The 21,614-nt window shown below is 39.0% G+C and overlaps 1 protein-coding gene across 1 annotated transcript in view; it reads right to left on the bottom strand.

The window, feature by feature from the left end:
- The window catches only part of tnni3k (TNNI3 interacting kinase), a 243,372-nt gene that overhangs the window by 72,661 nt on the left and 149,097 nt on the right, over positions 1-21,614 (bottom strand). The window contains exons 18-20 of the mRNA XM_008114094.3: positions 4,250-4,302; positions 3,226-3,278; positions 1,222-1,354 (exon numbers count right to left, since the gene is read on the bottom strand). Of these exons, the coding sequence (XP_008112301.1) occupies positions 1,222-1,354; positions 3,226-3,278; positions 4,250-4,302 (239 nt within the window). The remainder of the gene's footprint in view (positions 1-1,221; positions 1,355-3,225; positions 3,279-4,249; positions 4,303-21,614) is intronic.

The raw sequence follows: 21,614 nt of genomic DNA on the forward strand, positions 1-21,614 counted from the left end.
TCCTCAGTCATTCATTGTAGACCCGTTTCCAGAAACATTTCAGTTTTAGGAGGCATGTGGCAGCAGCATTTCATTTCTGGGAGTTGGAACAGGTACATTTTAAGTTTACCTCCAGCTGTTGGAATTACACATAAAATGTATTTGTATTTACATTACATATATATGTATAGTGTTGGCTAGCACAGGGTCTTTGTTTTGATGTCTGTGCCCCTGTGATAATTGGATTTCACCTAACTTTCTGTCCCTGTGATAACTGGATTTAAAAATTGTGGCTTGTTTTGGAAACAAGGATTGGCGATAAAGCTTCAGTAGAGACACTTTCCCCCATGATAACTCTTTTTACGAGCAGATTTTCTTTTCTAGTGGTAGATTTCTTTCATTTCTTCTGTCTCACCCCAGTTCTTAACTAAGAGTTGTTTGTATGTTGGCTGTTTGTAACTCCAGCAATGCCTGTACTTTGAATTCTGCCAGGAAATGGAATGATAGCCTATGAATCTCTTTCAGCAGAAATTTACATGACCACTGTACTTGGCCCCAGTTGCAGCATTTTGGACCCACTGGTACTCACACAAACCCAAATCAAGGTATGTAGCACATAAAGCCAGCCATGAATATCACTCCCACAAATGCCACCCTCTTTTCTTGGCAAAAACAATGCAATGGCAATACTTTAACCACTTAACACATTGCTGCCCATTCATAATATCTCAAATTTGTTGGTGGACACACTTGTCCACTCCATCTAATGGTATGACCAGCCCTTGGAAACTGATCAGAACATATCTGGCTTCCAGTGTTTAGCTGCTTTGATGGTAAAATGGAAATCCACTGGTGCTTTATTGTGCATTTTCAACCACATACACTTATCTTTTAGACTGTGAGACAAAAAGTCATTAAAATTCCAGTAAGCCTGAAACATGGCAGACATCTGAAAAGCTTAGTTTGGAAAAAGTACCTAAGGGTAAAAGTCAGTGCTGGCTCTTCAGTTGCCTGCATAATTCTTTTTTACTAGTTGAAATTTTGATTTCAGTGACTCCAATGCCTGACTTCAATGCACACGCTTTACATTTTTACATGAAAACTGAAACTGTACAATTTTTCAAAGTAATGATAATAAATAAACATTCAATGAAAATGACTGAATTAATATTATGCAAAGTGACTATTTATTGTGTATCAGAGAGAAGAACAATCTTTATGTTAACGTCCTGTGCATCCTACCTGGTTTGAGGTGAGCAAATGGAATTTCCCCTGTTAACAACTCCCAGAGACACAAAGCGTAGCTGAAAACATCGGCTTTTATAGTGTACCGGGTACACTGTGTGAATACTTCAGGAGCCATCCAGCGTAGATTCTGTACATCAAGACAACATCAATAATGCAATAACGATGTGTTTTGTTTCTTCACATGGGATCACATTTCCTACCAATTTTTGTATTTGTTTGCTTTCTGGCAATACGGTAACAAAATAATTCAGTTAATATAGAATCGGGATCAGCTTGTTCCCTTATTTAAACTAAGCCTGTGAAACAAATTGCCAAGTCTTTTATTGTGTTTTTGATTATATTGTGTTTTTCATTGCCTGCATAAAAATAGGACACTTTTCATTGCACTTGCACCTAGTGTGAGAGAAAGAAATAAAGTTCAGGAGTAAGTCTCTCTCTAATGGCTGATACACCAACATATACATTTGAACAACTCTGACACCTCTGTGAGAAATATATACAGAAATGATTTTTCTTCTTGTATATCTGCCCTGTGTGGGTGGGAAACAGCTTGGAAATCTTACCTTGTTTGGACAATAACTTTTAGTATCCCTCACCTAGCATGGCCAGTGGCAAAACTGATTGAGAGGATTTTTAACAATCTGAAAACGTGACTTTTCCAAACTTTTCATTTGAAATGGACAACAGCAATACATAGAACAAACACTAGGTGGTTGAGAGCTGCCATTCACATTTTTCACAATGCCCTGGAATGAGAGCATATGACAGGCATTGCAGGAAATAAGAAAGAGGCTAACAGACACCTATACTTTTTAAAACAGATGTACATGGTAGGTGGCAGGTGTTGGCTCTGTTTAACATCCATAATTTATTCATTATTGTACTGAAAGATTAGCTGATGCTTTTGTTTCACTGAGAAGTAGCAATAATCTCATGCTAATGTCATTTCCAGTAAAGTTTACCCCCAACATTCATGCATTCCTCTTCTCTATATAGAGCTAAGTAATAGCACATAAACCAAATTTCTGCCTACCAATATTCAAGCCATCAGTTCAAAACTACCTATGGGCTACAGCACCCAGTTTGTATGGAGAAGTGTGAGATGTTCATAAACTTTGTAGTTTATTTATTGCAACCAGTGTAGGGTGTTTCATTGCAGAATAATAGTTGCTCCCCCATTTTTGAGTCCTGGTTTTGGTAATTAAGGATTGCTTGCATAATAGTTGTGCCCATTGTACAAATGGGTATCAAAGTTCATGATGAATTACAATACTCTTCATTAGGAAGGATTTCGCTGGTGGTAGAGAGGATGGCTGGAGATGACCTTAACATCAAGGTCTAGATGACTTGAGATTATTGGGATCCATGGAAAGGGTTGACCCTTTCTTCAAGGATTCAGGACAGGGTACATTGGGTGTTACCAGTCCCTGTTGTCATTATCAGTGGATGCTCTTTGGTGTGCTCTGGGTTTTTCATGGGTTTTCATTGCAAAAACCTCTCTCTGTTGCTGGTGACTGCTTTCCTCCCCTTTTTGTAGGGGTACATGTGAAGAAGGAGGTGCATTCTTAAGAGATTTCTCAAGAGAAAATAACAGATTTTTCTGAGGAGTCTTAACAAAAGCTAATTGAGCTCTTTACAATATAATCAGGGCGGGGGGAGCTCATCCATCAATAGGTACAAGATGATTGTGAACTATAAGAGCTAATATAAGAAGCAAATACTAATGTTGATTACCAATGCAGGCTAGAAACTCATTTTGGAGTGCTATGCAGGGAGACATTTTGTACCCACTAATCTTCATTGATCTCAAGCTGTCTAACAAAAATTGATATACAAAAGGAACAAATAACATAGACTATCATTATACTATAGCATGTAGCCTAGCAAAAGAAAATCTTAAATCATTTTACTTGCTTCTAGACAGGACTTTCACACAAATTTGATAGTAATTTTGTTCAACAAGGGGAGAATGAATAACAATAATATGGAAAGACAAACCCCAGGCTGCTTAGTCATGTTGTCTTCATCCAGAGACTGCAGAAATCTGGATTCTGATTTAAAACGCAAAACAAAAAAGAGAAGGGATATTAATATGATGTAAATAACACTGAGTATGGGTGAATCAAAGTATTTTAAGTAAGACAAAAACCAGAACAGCTTACATATTTATATGTTGCATTAAAGAAGCAGCAACAAAAACAACAAGTATGAATGCGATGGTCACTGTAGATGGGTTGCATCATGATATGCTTTCTCAAATATAGCATTAATTAATTAGCATGTTGAAAATTCAGAAGAAGACTAGAACTTAGAAGAGCAGCAATGAAGGAACTAGACAAAATCCTGGGTAGGTGGCTTTGGACTTTGGGCAAATCACACTCTCTCAGTCTCAGAGAAAAGCAAAGGCAAACTCCTTTGGAACATTTTGCCATGAAAACCCTGTGATAAGCTTTAGTTCATAAGTTGCAAATGACTTGAAGTCACACAACAACAAAGTATTCTGTACCACCCTTTGTATAAGAAAGTATAGTTATCCTTTTGTGGATGCTTGATTATTCATGGATTTGTTTAAAATGTTACCTCCAGGAATTTTTAGTTCAACTAGCATGATTCAATGGTCAACTTCCTCCAGTTCTGCTGAAGAACCTCGAAGTTTCTAAAGAGAACTCCTATTTAGGAATCTCCAGGTCCTCCACTTTGTTTCTGTATTGAGCTACCCAAACTACACTCTCCTCTCCGAAGTGGAGGAGAAAGCACCTTTCAGTGCTTCCTGTCCACTTTGGGAGGAATGTGGGAAGGGCCTGTCATGCGTTGTGTGATGGCGCCCGGCAGGCTCCGTCCTTGCTGCGAATAAAAGTGGCAGAACAGGGCAAAAATGCCCACGTGAAGAGGTTCCTAGGTATTCCTAGAAAATCTAAACGTAATGCAAGGTCCTAATTCTAGGTCCTAGTTATGTTTAGCAATTCAGCCCTAAAATGTGAGAAAACCAAAAAGTGACTTCTTTTAACTATCAAAAGCGTACCTCCAAAATCAGCCACGACTGCATGGCCATCTTCATACAGGAGAATATTGTGACTGTGGAGAAAAATGGTAGCTTGATGAGGGCTCTTTGTATACTTGCCTGTCTAGCAGATTGTGTAATAATTTCAGATCATTCCAAAATATGTTCAGCAACTCAGACTTGTTTTATGTGCTTTTTATAGCATACCTAACCAGAGTCTTATTTTTAGTCAAATAGCCTTTAGCAAGATCACACTACTACTACTATAATTGGAAAACAATAGTTAACCCCCCCCCCCAAAATGGAAGGAGACATCTTGTCACTTTAAGTCAGTCCAAATATCAGAGTCATTTTTTAGTAGTAGAGATACAGCTCCTAATTAGTGGGAAATCATTTATTATTATTAATTATGTGACAGCATTACCTGGAAGGATTGACGTTTATGACATTTGGGACTGAACCCAGTGATAACCTTTCAATAAATCAGAATTCTTGATTATCAACTCTTTGTTCTGCTCCTCTCAGCTTAAGTGGCTTCTTCTATTTTACAGTGGCAGAACCTAATATTGGAAATGGCCCATGGAATCCAGCTGTGAGCATAAGGAGCAAAGTATTTTGGACTGATCTTGCAAGGCTAATTTCTGTCTGAAGGCTTGATTTAACTTGACAGACATGTCCTGGCACATTCCTTTGATTTAGTTCTTTTCTACTTTGCATAAGAAAGTTTGTAGCCTAATAGAAGAATTTACATGATTCTTACCCATTCATGATGAGATCATCTTTACAATCATCTCACAATTAGACCCCTGCTGAGGTTGCTTTTTGAGAATGAATTTGGACTTGTGATGATGGAATCCTTCACCAATCTCACTCTATGCAAGGAATGATTTTTCACTTTAGGGTAAGTAGGTAACAGTGAAAGAAAGTGGTCAGAAAGCTGTAGGCCTGTTTGCTGGATTTTGGTCTATTTTGCTCTCCAATCCAAATTTCTGTAATGCAAAGGAAGTTCCTTAACCAAAGTTCAAATCTGCCACTGGACATGATTTGGGCACTCTTGAGTATTTTGTGTTAGATAGATGGAAAGACTATTTTAAAATATTCAAAAACTTGTTGAAAAATGTGCTTCTCTAATATTGGAAAATTGCAATTTGAAAAATCCTGGATTGTTGAGACTTATTCTAAACTAGCAAAGAAACATTATTTTCTGTGTCAAAAATGCTATTAACAGTTTTCAAAATCGGCGTAGCTTTTGAAGAGTTTTGTCCCATGGGAAGGAAGTAGCTAAAACATTAATTTTTCAAAGCATTACATCCTATGTTGCTGCTAGAGACAATATTCGAGATGGTGTGCTGTAATTTGGAAGGGAAGACAAAGAGGCCATTTTTGCCAGTAGAAGGCTTCATCTTCCTTCACCTTTTGATAGTCTTTTGCCCTTAATTGCAAAGGATGTTTGCAGGTTAGATAGAATGCTACATTCCACTCCAACTTAATGTCAATATAGTTTGTGTGAGAAACAATCCTTAAGAAACAATTTACACCACTTTAACTGCCATGATTCAATGCTATGGAACTGTGGTAGTTGTAGTCTTTAGCTTTCTCTGCCACAGAGTGCTGGTGCCTCACCAAATTACAACTCCCAGGATTTCATAGCAGTGACATCTTGCAATTAAAGAGCAGCCAAACTGCACTAACTCTGCAGTATAGGTGCATCCTTGGGATTTCATCGTGTTGAGGCGGTCATCTGGATCGATTCATCAGACTCCCTGATGAATCAGGGGCAGTGGAGCAATTCTGGCGCCTTGTACCCCACCTCGCCGGTAGCTGATGCTTCCCCTACAGTAGCCCCATTGTTCCTAATGGAACACGGGGAGGCTCCCATGTTGGCAGCACAGCATTGTGGAACCCCACTGGAAGTGAGGCTACATTGTGTGATGGGCGGCGTGAGGCTCCGTGGCTCAACTGGGGCAGAAGCGTCCTACTACACTGATATTTTCTCATGTGATTAAGTTGTTAGCCTCTTTGTTCACTTTGTATGCATTCTGTTTGAAACCACCGTATTAATATTACTTTAACTGAATTGCTTGGTACATCCTCAGAACTGGGAGAGAATAGGATCATAACTAAAAGTCACATGAAAATGGGCTGGTCTCTTGAATATTGCTGGGCTATACCTAGTCTTTTCCCCCTTTTAGTTTCCATTTTACACAGCACACTTTTCCATACACTGATGTTAAGACCCTGCTCTTCCCAAGCTGGTTATTTTTCACACATCTTTGTGTTTTTGTTGTTGTTTTTAATGCTAAAATTTGTGCAACTGCACTAAAAATTTTATATATATATATATATATATATATATATATATATATATATATATATATATATAATATCTAAGGAACTACACTAATGAGGATGGCAAGTTTACAAAGGTGTGCAAAAGTATGATTGTGGGATGATGGAATATCGAATCTGCACAATTGCACTAATGATGACAAATGCAATATCGAAGATGCTGAGTCTGATATGTATCTATTATCTACAATAACACAATTGTATTGGAACATGATGGCGTGATAAAAGTTCTTAGAATACATACCATTGTTTATTGTTCTGAGGTCTCAGAAACACAAGCACATACAAATCCTGTAAAATATATATTTTAAATGATGAGCTGCCATGTTCAATCTGTAACAAAGCAGGCCTTACAATCTTGTGAGTCTTGCTCCTTTTTCTCCCTCAGCTCCTCCAACTGCAGAACGCTGAAATGGCACCTCTGCTGCCTGGGAGCTGTTTGATGGCCCTGATACTTAAATTGCTTGCTGCTTTTGATGAGGGTGTTGTTTTCCCTCATTACTCTTAACTCTCAGCTATGTTTCCTCAGCATCTCACTTTCTCTCTTTTATGTGTGGCTGTTTCCTGAACCCAGTTCTTCAAGACCTTCTGACTTCAGATCTTGCCTTGTCCTTGATAACACATTCTGTTTACTTCCTGCTCTGTTAATTGGATGACCAGCTTGGCACAGCACAGAGAATACTCCCTTTTATGTTTGATAGGTAGGATTTCCACAAGCAGATGAGATCAGTATAAAGAGAGAATGGCAATGTTGGTCTCTGTATTCAGGTGGTACCCAACAAATGTTTCCACCCTTCCACCTTAGAATGCCTTCCTAAATTGAGTTATTTTCCTTTTAATTTAACTTTTGCCATTGAACTTGCATAATTTTTACTAGCAACAGTGTTCTATTTTTGGTTTCTCATTTTAAGAAGATGGCTTTCCGCCAAGGCTAAGAGTACTAGAAAACCAGGTATCCAATGAATGGGTGTCATTTTGTAATATGCTGTTGATTGGAAAAGCATTACTCCTGATCCACCTGGAAACATTCCAAGGGTTAAGTGTGTTGGCGTAACTAAGCACCATTTTAATTTCATCATAGTTTACATATGCATCTGCCTGACATGAAACCAGTCAAAAGTAAATGACACCAGGGGAAAGTGCAGAACTATGAAAAGTATTTCCATAGTTCTGCAAATAGTATTCTGATCCTGCTGCATTTCTCAGCCAGGGAGAGGGAATGTACAGTGTTCCAGATATTGCTAGACTGATTCTCTCATCATTCTTGTCAGTGGCTAACTGCCTATACATATAGATAAATAGTATCCTGATCCTGCTGCATTTCTCAGGCAGGGAGGGGGAATGTATGGTGTTCTAGATGTTGCTAGACTGCTTCTCCCATCATTCTTGACAGTGGCTAACTGCTTATAGATAATGGGAGTTTAAATCAAGGAATATCTAGAACAGTGGTTTTCAGACTTCCTAATGCCACGACCCCTCAATACAGTTCCTCATGTTGTGACCACTTCATAACTCTAATTTTGCTACTGTTATGAATTGTAATGTAAATATCTAAGATGCAGGATGTATTTTCATTCACTGGACCAAATTTGGCACTAATATCTGATATGCCCAAATTTGAGTACTGGAGCGGTTGGGGGGGGGGTTGATTTTGTCATTCGGGAGTTGTAGTTGCTGGGATTTATAGTTCACCTACAATCAAAGAGCATTCTGAACTCCACCTAAAATGGAATTGAACCAAACTTGGCACAAAGAACTCCCGTGACCAACAGAAAATACTGGAAGGGTTTGGTGGGCATTGACCTTGAGCTTTGGAGTTGTAGTTCACGTACATACAGAGAGCACTGTGGACTCAAACAATGATGGATCTAGACCAAACTTGGCACGAATACTCAATATGCCCAAATTTGAACATTGGTGGAGTTTGGGGGGAAATAGACCTTAACGTTTGGAAGTTATAGCTGCTGGGATTTATAGTTCACCTACAATCAAAGAGCCCCTTGAACCCCACCAATGATGGAATTGGGCCAAACTTCCCACACAGAACCCCCATGACCAACAGAAAATACTGGAGGGATTTGGGAGGAATTGACAGTGATTTAGGGGAGATTTACCTCCAGAGAGCACTGTAAACCCAAATGACTATGGATCGGGACCAAATTTGGCAGAAATTCCTGATATATCCAAATTTGAATTCACTCTCCCTTGTCCGTGCATGTGCACCATGCTGCCATGTGCTGAGTACGCTTGCTCTCCCTTCCCCACTTGGAGTCTCAGAAACAGCACTCTCCTTGGTTGAGAGGCCAGCTAATCACAGCAGGAGGAGGGCTTTTGGTGAGAGCACTCACTGTCTGTTTCCAAAATGGAAGAGAAGGACAGACTGACAGATCTCCAGCCTTCTCTACCAAAGGGGATCCTAAGACCATCAGAAATATGTGTGTTTCTGATGGTCTTTGGGGACTTCTCTGACACCCCCCTCATAACCCCCCCCCAGGGGTCCTGACCCTCTGGTTGAGAAACACTGATCTAGAGAGACACAAGTTTCCTCTCCAGTTGCGAGGCCCAAGGTAGATGTTTTCCTCCTCCCCTATGAAATACAAGGACCATAAAAAAATTTAGTACAAAAAGGCAGTTTTTAAATGCCCCTTAGAATCATAGAATCATAAAATAGTACTCCAACCCCCTGCCAAGAAGCAGGAAATTGCATTCAAAGCACCCCTGACAGATGGCCATCCAGCCTCTGCTTAAAAGCCTCCAAAGAAGGAGCCTCCACCACAGTCCGGGGGAGAGAGTTCCACTGCCGAACAGCTTTCACAGTGAGGAAGTTCTTCCTGATGTTCAGGCGGAATCTCCTTTCCTGTAGTTTGAAGCCACTATTCTGCGTCCTAGTCTGCAGGGCAGCAGAAAACAAGCTTGCTCCCTCTTCCCTATGACTTCCCCTCACATATGTATACATGGCTACTATGTCTCCTCTCAGCCTTCTCTTCTGCAGGCTAAACATGCCCAGCTCTTTAAGCCGCTCCTCATAGAGCTTGTTCTCCAGACCCTTGATCATTTTAGTTGCCCTCCTCTGGACACATTCCAGCTTATCAACATCTCTCTTCAATTGTGGTGCCCAGAATTGGACATAGTATTCCAGGTGTGCTCTGACCAAGGCAGAATAGAGGGAGAGCATGACTTCCCTGGATCTAGACACTATACTTCTATTGATGCAGGCCAAAATCCTGTTGGCTTTTTTAGCAGCCACATCACACTGTAGGCTCATGTTTAACTTGTTGTCCATGAGGACTCCAAAAAGTTTTTCACACGCACTGCTGTCGAGCCAGGCGTCGCCCATTCTGTATCTTTGCATTCCATTTTTTTCTGCCGAAGTGGAGTATTCGTTTTGTTAGTTTCGGCCCATCTCTCTAGTCTGTTAAGATCGTTTTGAATTCTGCTCCTGTCTTCTGGAGTGTTAGCTATCCCTCCCAGTTTGGTGTCTTCTGCAAACTTGATGATCGTGCCTTCTAACCCTTCGTCTAAGTCGAAGGGTTAGAGAAACTTGTATAGAGAAATGCAAATACAGCTAGGCAGGATTATTCTTAAGCATGTTGGAAAGATTACTTTTAAATGCTACCATACTGGAAGTTACTTTTTCTTTTTCTTTACTTTTCTTTTCATTTATTGAAGGACACAATATAACTCAAATATATTAAAGAGGTCCCAAATTTATAAACATTAATATTTTACCAGTAACACATAAATATTACTCAGTGTAGCAAAAAGTAGTGATATTATTAGTTCTTGTTTTTTTAAATAACACCTTATTGTTTCTTTCTTTAAAAAAATAACACCATAATGCTGTTTACACCCCTCCTCTCACCCGACACATCACAGAAAATGGTGTTACTTGTCATAGGGTGCCTTCTATATTGAGTGATGTGTATCATGGCATGTTTTTGCAATATTATTTTTGTTTCCATTCTACTGTAGAGCCAAACTATGGCTGGAGACCTTCAGATGATACTCCCAAATAGAAAAAGCATCTAAATATATGATAAGCCATCATCATGTTTTGAACCAATGAATTCTGTAAGCAAATAAAATAGTGCATGAAAATGACTTCCTGTTTATTGATTCAAAAAATACTGCCAATCACTTTAATTGGGTGACTATGAGAGAGAGAGAGAGAGAGAGAGAGAGAGAACAAGCATAGGAGAAAACACAATTCCATTAAAATGGTTTTAAACTTTTACCATGTCATCCTTTCTCCACAAAGACCCAATTTCTTCAGTATCTGTTTCTGAAGGAACAATTTCCAGTTCCCAGTTAAATATCCCTCTTTCTCTATTTTTGGTTTTATTATATATTTTTTCAAATAGATAAGATAGAGAGCACAAGACTAAATTACAAGGTGGGAGATTTTCCAGAGATCTTGGTTTCAAACTATTGGAAACACAGTTTTCTCAGACTTGAGCCTGTCTATACATATTTTTGGAGGGGGTGGGGGAGACTTCATTTAGTTCCACCACTCTTAGTGACACATTTGGTGGGGATGTGAGAGAAGACTTTTGTGTCAACTTTCTCCAGGTTGTACTACAGCCTACTAAATTGGAGAATCTCTCCAAAATACCTTTCTACTAACAGCAAAATACCTTTTTATTTGAATAATAAAGCAGGGTGCTGTGAAATGGGCTTTTGTGTTGTGTTTTTGTTTGGACTTTTAATCTATTTTTGTTTTGACTGTATTTATTTAATTTTAATATGATAAGAGGGCGGCCAGAGCTATCAGTACGATCACTCCGAAGAGTCCTCTCTCCCATTAGGGAACTAAACTGGCTCCCTGGTTTTCCAGTGAATTGTTAGCAATGAAGCAAAGGGGGAAAAGACTAAAGTGCGAGTGGTGAAAAACTCCAAACGAATCTAACTTGAAGAACACTACTGACCATCATAGATGCTATGGGTTGGCGATTGAAGCAGCTAAAAGATCTACATACTTTAGTACTACAGCCTCCGTGAAGAACAGACCAGCAGAGCTATTTAGAGTGGTTGGTTAAACCCAACTTAGAAGATCCACCATTCCATTTAGCAGCTCACTGTGATGATTTCACAGTTTATTTCGGTACTAAAATTAGTTGGATTCACTCTGCATTGGGCACCATGGTTAGTACAGCTCTTGTAAATGTAGCCAAATGTGACACCCCTGGCTGCGAGAGCACTGGAAACCAATACACCGAGGCCAATAAACAATCTAATATCTTTATTAAGGAATTAAGAAATTAAAACGAAAACAAGCAGAAGATATAGTTCATCAATAGACCTTTCAGGAAAGGTCAAATATAGTCCAGTAATATATTGTCCAATGTATAATATTAGAGTTTAAAGTTTGTAATCCAAAAACCGAAACACACTCAAACTTCCAAGCAGTTTGAGTGAGTTCAATGTAAGTCCAAGGCAAGGTATTGAAGACAAGGCTGGAATCACAGCGAGACAAGGTAAGGAAACACGGCTAGGCAAGACACAGAAACACGGCCAGGCAAGGCACGGCTAGACTGGAAGGTAGTGGAGCTAAACGTGGTCCACACTTGGCTGGAAGTGAAGTTGCTCCTCCAACTGACACGTTGACTCCACGCTGGCTAGCCAGCGCACAGAACTTTTAAGGAACTTCAAATCTTTTCACAGAGCAGGTGTCCAAATGCTCTTTTCCCAAGGGAAAAGAGCTAAAACAACATCTTCACCAGATGCGATCCTCCCTGAGAGTTCTCAGGGGAAAACAGGTTAATCAGCAGATTCCCTAGCTGCTAATCGCGCGCTCCTTCTCCTGCCAGCTTTCTCAGACCTGCAAGTTTCCCAAAATATTCGTCTATCAAAGGGAGGGGAACTGGTGGGAGAAGGCTCCGTTTCGAGGGCCTTTTTAATGAGCGGTGGACTAGAATTGTCAATAGGAAGCAGCTGGAAAGAGGCAGAGTCTTGCTGAATTGGCACAAACCCCATGTCCTCGTCACTGTGGTCCATAATGGAGGCAGGATCGCGGCCCAAGGGGTCAGGGGACATCACACCAAAGCACCGTCTGGTCCCTTATTTTTGGATAACTTTCAATTAGTATTACCCGAGGATGTAGACAAGATCCTTGGAGAGGTCAGAACCATTACATGTATCCTTGACCTGTATCCCTCCTGGCTTATTAAACAGGCCAGGGGGTGCATGCCTTGGATAAGGGAGATTATCAATGCCTTACTCCACCAAGGCAAGGTCCCCACGGCACTAAAAGAAGCTGTGGTGTGACCTACATTGAAAAAAACCAATTCCTTAATCCGACCATGCTCAAGAACTACAGGCTGGTGTCCAATTTGTCGTACATCAGCAAAATTTTGGAATGGGTGGTGGCCTAACTACTCCAGGGGTTCTTGGATGAAGCTGATTTTCTAGACCCACTTCAATCTGGCTTCAGGCTGGAGCATGGTATAGAAATGTTTTGGTTGCCTTGGTGGATGATCTGCTCAGAGAACTAGAAAGAGGGAGTGTGATCTATTTGGTTCTCCTGGACCTCTCAGTGGCTTTCAATACCATTGACCATAATATCCTTCTGGAGCAACTCGAGGGGATGGGGCTGAGGGGCACTGCTCTGCAGTGGTTCTGGTCCTTTTTCTCAGATCATAGCCAGAAGGTTGTGTTTGGGGAGTTCTGCTTGACCTCATGGTCGTTGGGTTGTGGGTTCCCGCAGGGCTCATAGCTTCTCCTGGTGTTATTTAACATCTATATGAAACTGCTGGGACAGATCATCTGAAATTTTGGGGTTCGGTATCACCTGTACACAGACGATGCCCAACTCTACTACTCCTTTCCACCTGATAAAGCCAAGGAAACCGTGCTGCACCTGAACCAGTGTCTGGAGGCAGTGATGGGCTAGATGAGGGTAACAAATTGAAACTCAATCCAGATAAGACAGAAGTACTATTGGTCTCACATAGGATGGATCTGGGAATAGGGTTACGCTGAATGAGGTTACACTCCCCTTGAAAGCCCAAGACCACAGCATGGGGGTGATTCTGGATTCCTCCTTAAACCTGGAAGCCCAGGTGAAAAAAGTTACCTGGATCGCCTTTGCACAACTTAAACTGGTGCAACAACTGCGACTGTTCCTGCAAAAATCCAATGTGGCCACCATGGTACATGCTTTGGTTACATCCTGCCTGGACTACTGTAATGTGCTCTACGTGGGGCTGCCTTTGAAACAGTTCAGAAACTTCAATTTGTTCAAGATCTGCAGCCAGACTGCTAATGGGAACAGATATGAGAGAACATACTATTCTGCTCCTGAAGCAGCTTCATTGCCTGCCAATTAGTTTCCAGGCCCAATTCAAGGTGCTGGTTTTGACCTTTAAAACCCTTAATGGCATTGGCTCAGACTACTTGCAACAGCATGCCCCACAATACACACCAGTGAGAACTCTCAGATCTAGTGGAGAAAGGCTGGTGTTGACTGAATTCTATGATTTGCTCAGGTTAAAGATATCCATAGAGGCATCCTTTTTGGGAGTGGCACCCCTCCATTGGAATGCCCTCCCAGGGGAAATTAGAGCAGTGCCCTCTTTGTTGGAGTTTAGGAGGAGCCTTAAAACCTATCTTTTTAAGGAAGCCTTTGACCAAACTTAGGATTTACAAAGTTGAGGAAGAACTTGAACTGTGTGATGTATTATTGGGTGGTTTAAAAGTTTTAATGTTTTATTATAGTTGAATGTATGTTTTAGGACTAGTGACAGCAACTACTAGTATTTGGCTTTATATGTCTTCACTTTTATTATGCATGCTTTTATCTGCTGTAAACTGCCTTAAGTGGGAAAAGGCGGGATATAAATTTCTTAAATAAATAATGAGAGCTGTTGACTGGGAAGATGGAAAGATACAGCATGAATAAATTACCCAACTTTTATTATACATAAGCTCTCAATATAGAAGGCTAAATCCAAAAGCAGTCTAATTTGAGTAGACAGACTAAAATCAGTAGGATCTCCAGAAGGTTATTGATACATGACGTATCTAGAGGGGTGAAGCCATGATGGTAAAATGTTACAAAACCAAGCACTATGAGGAACGGCTTTATTGAGCTGAGCACATTTATTGTGAAAAAGAGAAGACTGAGAGATAACACAATAGCCTTCTTCAAATATCTGAAGATATATCATATTGGAGTAAACGTGTATTCTGTTGTTCAGAAGGCTAGAATACAAAGCAATAGATTCAATTGGTTAGAATAAACACAAACATTAGGAATAACTTTTTGACAGTATCAACCTCATCATAAAGCCCTGGCGAAGTGTCCTGCTTTGGCGGGCTTCTGGGGAGGAAAGAAGGAGCAGCTTCCTCTTTCTGACTCTTTCCCCATCACATGGGGGAAACATTGCTCTTACGGGTAGGCACCGTGATGGCTCCATTGGAGCCAGCACAACATGAGAATCTGTCTATGTTGAGAGGGACACGTCTGGTGACGCTTCCCCTCCAGTTGGAGGAGGGGCTTCTACAGGAAGCTCCCCTGCATCACCTGATGGGCAGCGAGCCCATCAGTCTTCCATATGGGCTCGCTGGAAGCATCCTAGGATGCTAAAATTATCTCATCTGATGAGGTGGTAAGAGCTGTTCAATAACGAAATACACTTCCATTGGGGTCTTTAAACAGAAGTTGAATGACTGCATGACAAGTAGTTGGATTAGATGGCCCTTGTAGTCCCTTCCAGTTCTATGATTTTATTATTCTATGTTTTCATAAATTATTCTATGATTTCATAACAACCTTCATTAATTTCAATGGCAATAATTCTACCTAGGATTAAGACAGCATTTAGCCTATATTAAGGGGACTCCATTACCCTCATTTCAGTAATCTCTTTTGTTTAAAAATGTACACATTAACCTAGATAAATGTCCTTTTCTCCTAGTTGCTTCTCTTTCTTCTTTTCCTATCAGAATCTCGCATCAGGTCTGCAGACATATATTAATAGTGCAACAGGAAGCATTTATAAAACTCATTAGCCATAGAGTGAGTAAAAAAAGAGTAGCTTTTTATTTCAATTAATTCTCTGAAACCATAGCAACAGGAAAACTCCAATAAAAGCAAGGGGTTGCAGAACCCTAACTTTTCCTGAATCTGTCAATCTAGGTGTAGGTAAGGCTTACTACTAAATCTAGTGGATTTGTCCTGTAGCCGCTGGGACTGGAGAGGTGAATTATGAGATTTGTATTGTAGTTAAACCCATTTATTGAGGGTAATGTGAACAAAAAGCTTTCCTCTTACCTTTGGTTTGTTGAACACTAGGGGATGCAACAGAGGGAGTAATAAAACCTGGGAATAAATTTAGCTTTTCACATGCACACCACTAACAAAGCAATTTCTCCTAAGAGGCACACATGTCTCAGAAATAAGATATAAAGGAAATGCTTGGTTTTAAAAAAGCTTACTCTTTCTCATAACAACATTGTGGTTTTTTGGCACAAGATGGAACTGGAACTGGAAGGGAATATATTTCCAGTACACATCAATTTTATTCTACTTTAATTATTACAACTTCCTTCAAAGAATTAAGACAATTGTAGTTCGGCAAGAGTGATTCTTGTTTTATGTAGATAAGAATTACAAGATGTGCTTCAAACACAATTTGGCTTCTAAAAGGCAAAATAATGAAAACTAGTTAAATGTGATTTCTTCCTTTTTCCTCAAAAGAAAATAATCTCCAAATTTTCTTCTATTTCTGGCCATCTCTTTTAAAGAGCATTTTTGTATCTTTTCAAAGAAAGAATATAGATAAATCAATCAAACAAAATGGCAATGTGATTTTTAAAAAAAAATCAGAAAATTCAATAACCTATTGTAATGAAATTGAAATCTTGCATTTTGTTCTCCAGGCTGTTTGCAAGAAACAGAGGCCAATGGGAACAGAGAGGCCCCTACCTGGGAAACTAAGGACTTTGAGGCTTGTTGTCTCAGAGCCAGTGTTCTTACTGAGGAGAGGAGACATACCACCTCACCACACTGACTGAAATTTGTCAGGACAACAATCAGGCAGATAAGGGATAAACATATATTGACCTGAGCTGTCCTGTGCTTAGAGTTGTTCCCAATCCCCATATTTCCATTGTATAACTGTTTCATAGTAATCTGTAGTAATCTCAGGTCTTGAAAAGATCTCTGGACTATAGTTCCAAGAACATGCAGAACTTGACCAGAATAACCACTGGCTGTGCAGGTTATGGGATTCAGGGAGCTGTAGTTAATAATAATCCTTCCCCGTGCTTTGGAGGTTGATTATGCCCCATTTTCTTCTGTATACAGATGTGTCAAGAATTGACAGTGAAAGGTCCAGATCAAATGGCATACATTTGATACAGCATAATTGATGACCAGAGGGACCCTAGAGTTTGCTTTGATGACTGAAACTAAATTTGCAAAAGGTATTGATTCTGTGCCAGTTTTCACTCATCTAGGGTTCTGGTTAGTATAGTCAGTTTCTCAGTTTTAATAACAATAAACCTATTGGTAAATTGAAGGACACATTGGAAACGAAAGAACAAAAGGGAAAGAAAAAGTTGACTGTCTTTCCAGCCTGAGGCTGTCATTTGTCTGCCTCATCCTTTGTGTTAGTTTATACCACTTAAATTTCCAAAGTCAGCATTCTGAATGCAGTAACAATCACTCATCTCTGAAGTTATCAAAGAAGCAGAAAGGGGGAAGTGAAAATAAGTAAAAGCAGAGGCGAAAGGTCTAGAGGGGTTAAAAGTATAGAAATCAGAGCATTCAGACATATCTACTTTTGAGTTGAAAAGACACAAGGGAACTGGTAAACTTTACCATCAAACGGAAGAATGCTCCACCTGTGGAGCCATCGCTGTGTGAGAAGCTGTTATTTATACAGAACAAGCCTTTATGTAGTTCAGCACAACAGTCTCATATTTTGGGAATGCTGCAACACAAGACTGGGTAACTCTATCTCTAGCAAACAGACATGCCACGGATGCACCTGGTGAGCCTCCTACAGTGCAAACCTGTGTGCATCTGAAGATGTGATGAAAATTGTTCCTTAAAAAGAAAATGCTCAACCCACCCCATTCAAAGCAAATCACCATGGCTTAGGGATATTTGTCTCTCGCATCCACATGGAACTGAGATTTGTAACCTCTTGAAATATACATAGAGAAACTCCAGGAAAGTAAACTCCTGCTGCAAAGTCTGGAGCTGTATTCTTACCCAGAATCCTTTGTGCTGGCTTTTCCTTTACACTTCAAGTGATTAAAGGCTCTGAAGCTGTGCTTAAGGGTTCTGGTTTTCTCTGACTGAAGAATAGTGTAGCTAATTTGGAGCTGAACAGGAGGGGGTTATTATGCCTCTGCCCAAATCAAAGAGAGTCCCATCGCAAGTGCTTATACCCCCTGCTTTCTTCTCCCTTCTTTATTGGTTCCAAGATATGAGCCTATTTTAACTCCTCACTTGGAGACATTGTGGGTTCATTTTTCAATTTCATCAAGAATCTTTTAAAATCAATGTACAATGGATGCACACAACATAAATGAGTTGCAAGCATTTATACATGCAATACATGACAATGGAAAATCTAAAACAAAGATACACACTTCTAACTGTTGCAATTGAAATAAAGACAATTCATGCATTTTCTAGTATCGGTTCATCAATATTTAAGTTGAATGGGACACTAATCAGCAGTGTACTAAACAACCAGTTTTCAAGATGAACTTGAATTCTGGCAGAATTAAAAAAAAACAGCTGTGTCAGACTGGAATATCAGTATGTAAGGGGATCTTGTAGCACCACTGAGACTGAGATGATGAAGATGGTAGCATAAAATTTTGTAGATTAATTTGGTAGTTGAATGGATTCTGATAGTAATCCTATCTACACTGAAAACATTTACTTGTCATAATAATGGGATATTATGAGTGATTACCAATGTATTGACTCCCACTTCTCAGTCTCTTCTGGAGGTTTGCAATTTAACTCCCACTGCAAGCCACAATGATTGGACAGAGAGAAACTGAGAGGAAACAAACTTTGTTTTGCAAATGGGGCCAATATATGTCATATCGTAACCCCCATCCTCTTCATTATACTAATTGTATATTAAGTTGTAGGATAAACCACTTGCTTCATTGGGTATGTAGATCATATTTGGTCACATTCACATACAATGTGTAAATAATTTTGTAGATCAATTAAAATTATATATTAACTGTGGTACTTAGATTTTCTGTCTTTCTTTGCAGATCACTGAGCAAGACACTTATAGATCTCTGAGAGTAACTGTTTCACCTGAGTTGGATCCAGATTTAATCATATTAAAGCAGAAAGACTAAATTCAATGGGAAAATAGTCTAAATAATCTAAATCTCGTTTATTTTAATAGGTCAGCTCTAGGCATGATTCCAACTAGACCCAGTTCCATGCATATCATTGCAATCTAAATGTTCATGTAGTATCTGGAATCCAGGTTTTTATATATATTTTTCATATAATGCCAGAGGCAGTTGGATATTTGGCAGATTCTGAAGTTTCCTATATTTATTTCAATCATCCAAAACAGAGATGGGTCAAGTACATCATTGTCACTGCTGTAAAATTTGTTTCTTGTAGTTTAATTACAAACTAAAGTCCTTAAGTGCCATTGTGGTGCTGGCTTGTTCAACCAGGTAATAATAATTTACATTAACTTCTTCAAGCAGTTGCATGAACCATACAAATTAAATATGCTTTAACCTCCCCTTTTTCAAGCATACATAATCATGTTACCTATGCTAGGTTTTTTCTATTTCTTAATAAATATGTTTAACACTATTTGTCATTCTTATAATATATTTTCAGAAATAAAAATGAACTTGGTATCTAAAATTAATTAAGAAATGACAGTTGTCTCTATGGCATTTATTATCCCTTAAAATGGCAGTTTTAAGGAATTCCACACATATGCCTTTTTTAGTTACTTGAAATAAAATATTATAAAGTGTTATAGTTAAACAGATTTCCATTTTTTGTCATTTTTCAGGACATAGATTATAGTCCTAAAATAGTCTGTAAAGAGCCTCCTGTCTTGCCACATTCTGATTAGTTAAGGGAACCATCACACTGAATGGAAACATATCATTGTGATGTTTATTATGTTATATTTCCGCAGTAGTGACATGATATTGCTTTAGAGATCTAATATCCCACATTCTCTCTTCTGTTCTGTCTCCATAACCTCACTTTCCTATCCCATGCCCTAGACAGTGTGTTATCACTTTTTAATTTTAACTTGTATTGCAATTCCAGTGTTAAGATAATATGGAATTAAATCAATAATAGAAAAGAAATGATGAGGGAAGCAACCAGCTTTGGAATAGCGAGAACAAGTAGGGAAAAGGAGAAGAATCACACCCGTTGACAACATATGACTGTTTGACGATTGGCATAGAAGCAGAAGTGGCCTATCACACTATGTAATGGGAAGGCAGCACTATAAGGAGAAATTCATGGATTTTACTCACCAATAAAAAGTAGTACTATATTCACAGAGGGAAGGAAAATCAGCAGTAGGATGCACACTACACCATGTGATAGCTACCAGCAATAGTCAAGATTATTTTGCTGGAATTCTTGTTTGTAAGCCTTGTGTGATAATGTCCTATGTCACCCTGAAATGAGTGGAATTCTGGTAAAACTTTTATAGTTTTTTATGGGTCTTCTGTCGAATTGTAACAGGAAAGTAAACAATAATGTATTTTTTCAATTCTAAGAAACACTTTTTTATATATATAAACATCTATAAAAATGGCATGCATCTTAGAATTGCTGTTGCGGCTTATGTATTTGTTGATGGTACTGAAATTTGTATGCATCTTATATTACAATCAATTATAAAATTGTAATAATGAAATCGCAATAAAAATGGAAATAAAAATGCTCCCTTCAGAATGATGAACATGGAAGAAATACGGATACCCTTTGGTTGCTGTTGAAACCTCCTTCCAGTCATAACTTTGGGCTGCCCAACAAGTTTTAAATTGATCAGTAAAAAAGTAGCATGAGTACTAATGTCAGAAGTATCATAGTTCAATAATAATTTCTCCTTAGACATCTAGTCTATCTGCTTAATTGTTGAAGTTAAGATATTAATATTTTAATATAACATAAATATTAATGCATTAATAACAGTCTACTATAACTTCTTACCATCTCAATTTATTATAAACAGGGCAGTTCAGTCGCTAAACTATCTATATCTTGAAAAAATGTTATCAAACTGAGTAAAATTGAATTTTAAAGTCTGCCTTTCAGAAATCCAATGCAAAAGCTCAGAAAATATGTAAAATATTGAACCTGGGAGTATATTATATTCAGTTTCACATGCTATTCACTGTACTGGATGATGTTCTTAACAATTATTTTTTAACCTTAACATATATTGTTATAAATAATTTGTTATAATGGATTGAATTGCTCTTTTCCTCTTCACTTCTAATTTATACTGTTGTATTATTCCTGCATCTTATAAAGACATTAAAACACATATAAACGGATTATACTGATGTTATAATGCAATATCTTCATTTTATCATTAGGTAAATTTCAATAGTACCAGTTTTAGAACAGTTAGCAAAATTTAATCTTTAAGCTGTAATGAAATAAGACCACAGGGGGAAATAAGAGAAAGCACAAAGAAGCAAAATGTTGATTTATTGGTAAAAGGTAAAGGTTTCCCCTGACGTTAAGTCCAGTCATGTCTGACTCTGGGGGTTGGTGCTCATCTCCATTTCTAAGCTGAAGAGCCGGTGTTGTCTGTAGACACCTCCAAGGTCATGTGGCCGGCATGAGTGCATGGAGCGCTGTTACCTTCCCGCTGGAGCAGTACCTATTGATCTACTCACATTTACATGTTTTCGAACTGCTAGGCTGGCAAAAGCTGGGGCTAACAGCGGGTGCTCCCGCCGCTCCCGGGGTTTGAACCTGGGACCTTTCGGTCTGCAAGTTCAGCAGCTCAGTGCTTTAACACACTTCGCCACCGGGGATCCTTATTGG

This window comes from Anolis carolinensis, chromosome 4 (assembly GCF_035594765.1).
Source record: "Anolis carolinensis isolate JA03-04 chromosome 4, rAnoCar3.1.pri, whole genome shotgun sequence".
Taxonomy (NCBI): domain Eukaryota; kingdom Metazoa; phylum Chordata; class Lepidosauria; order Squamata; family Dactyloidae; genus Anolis; species Anolis carolinensis.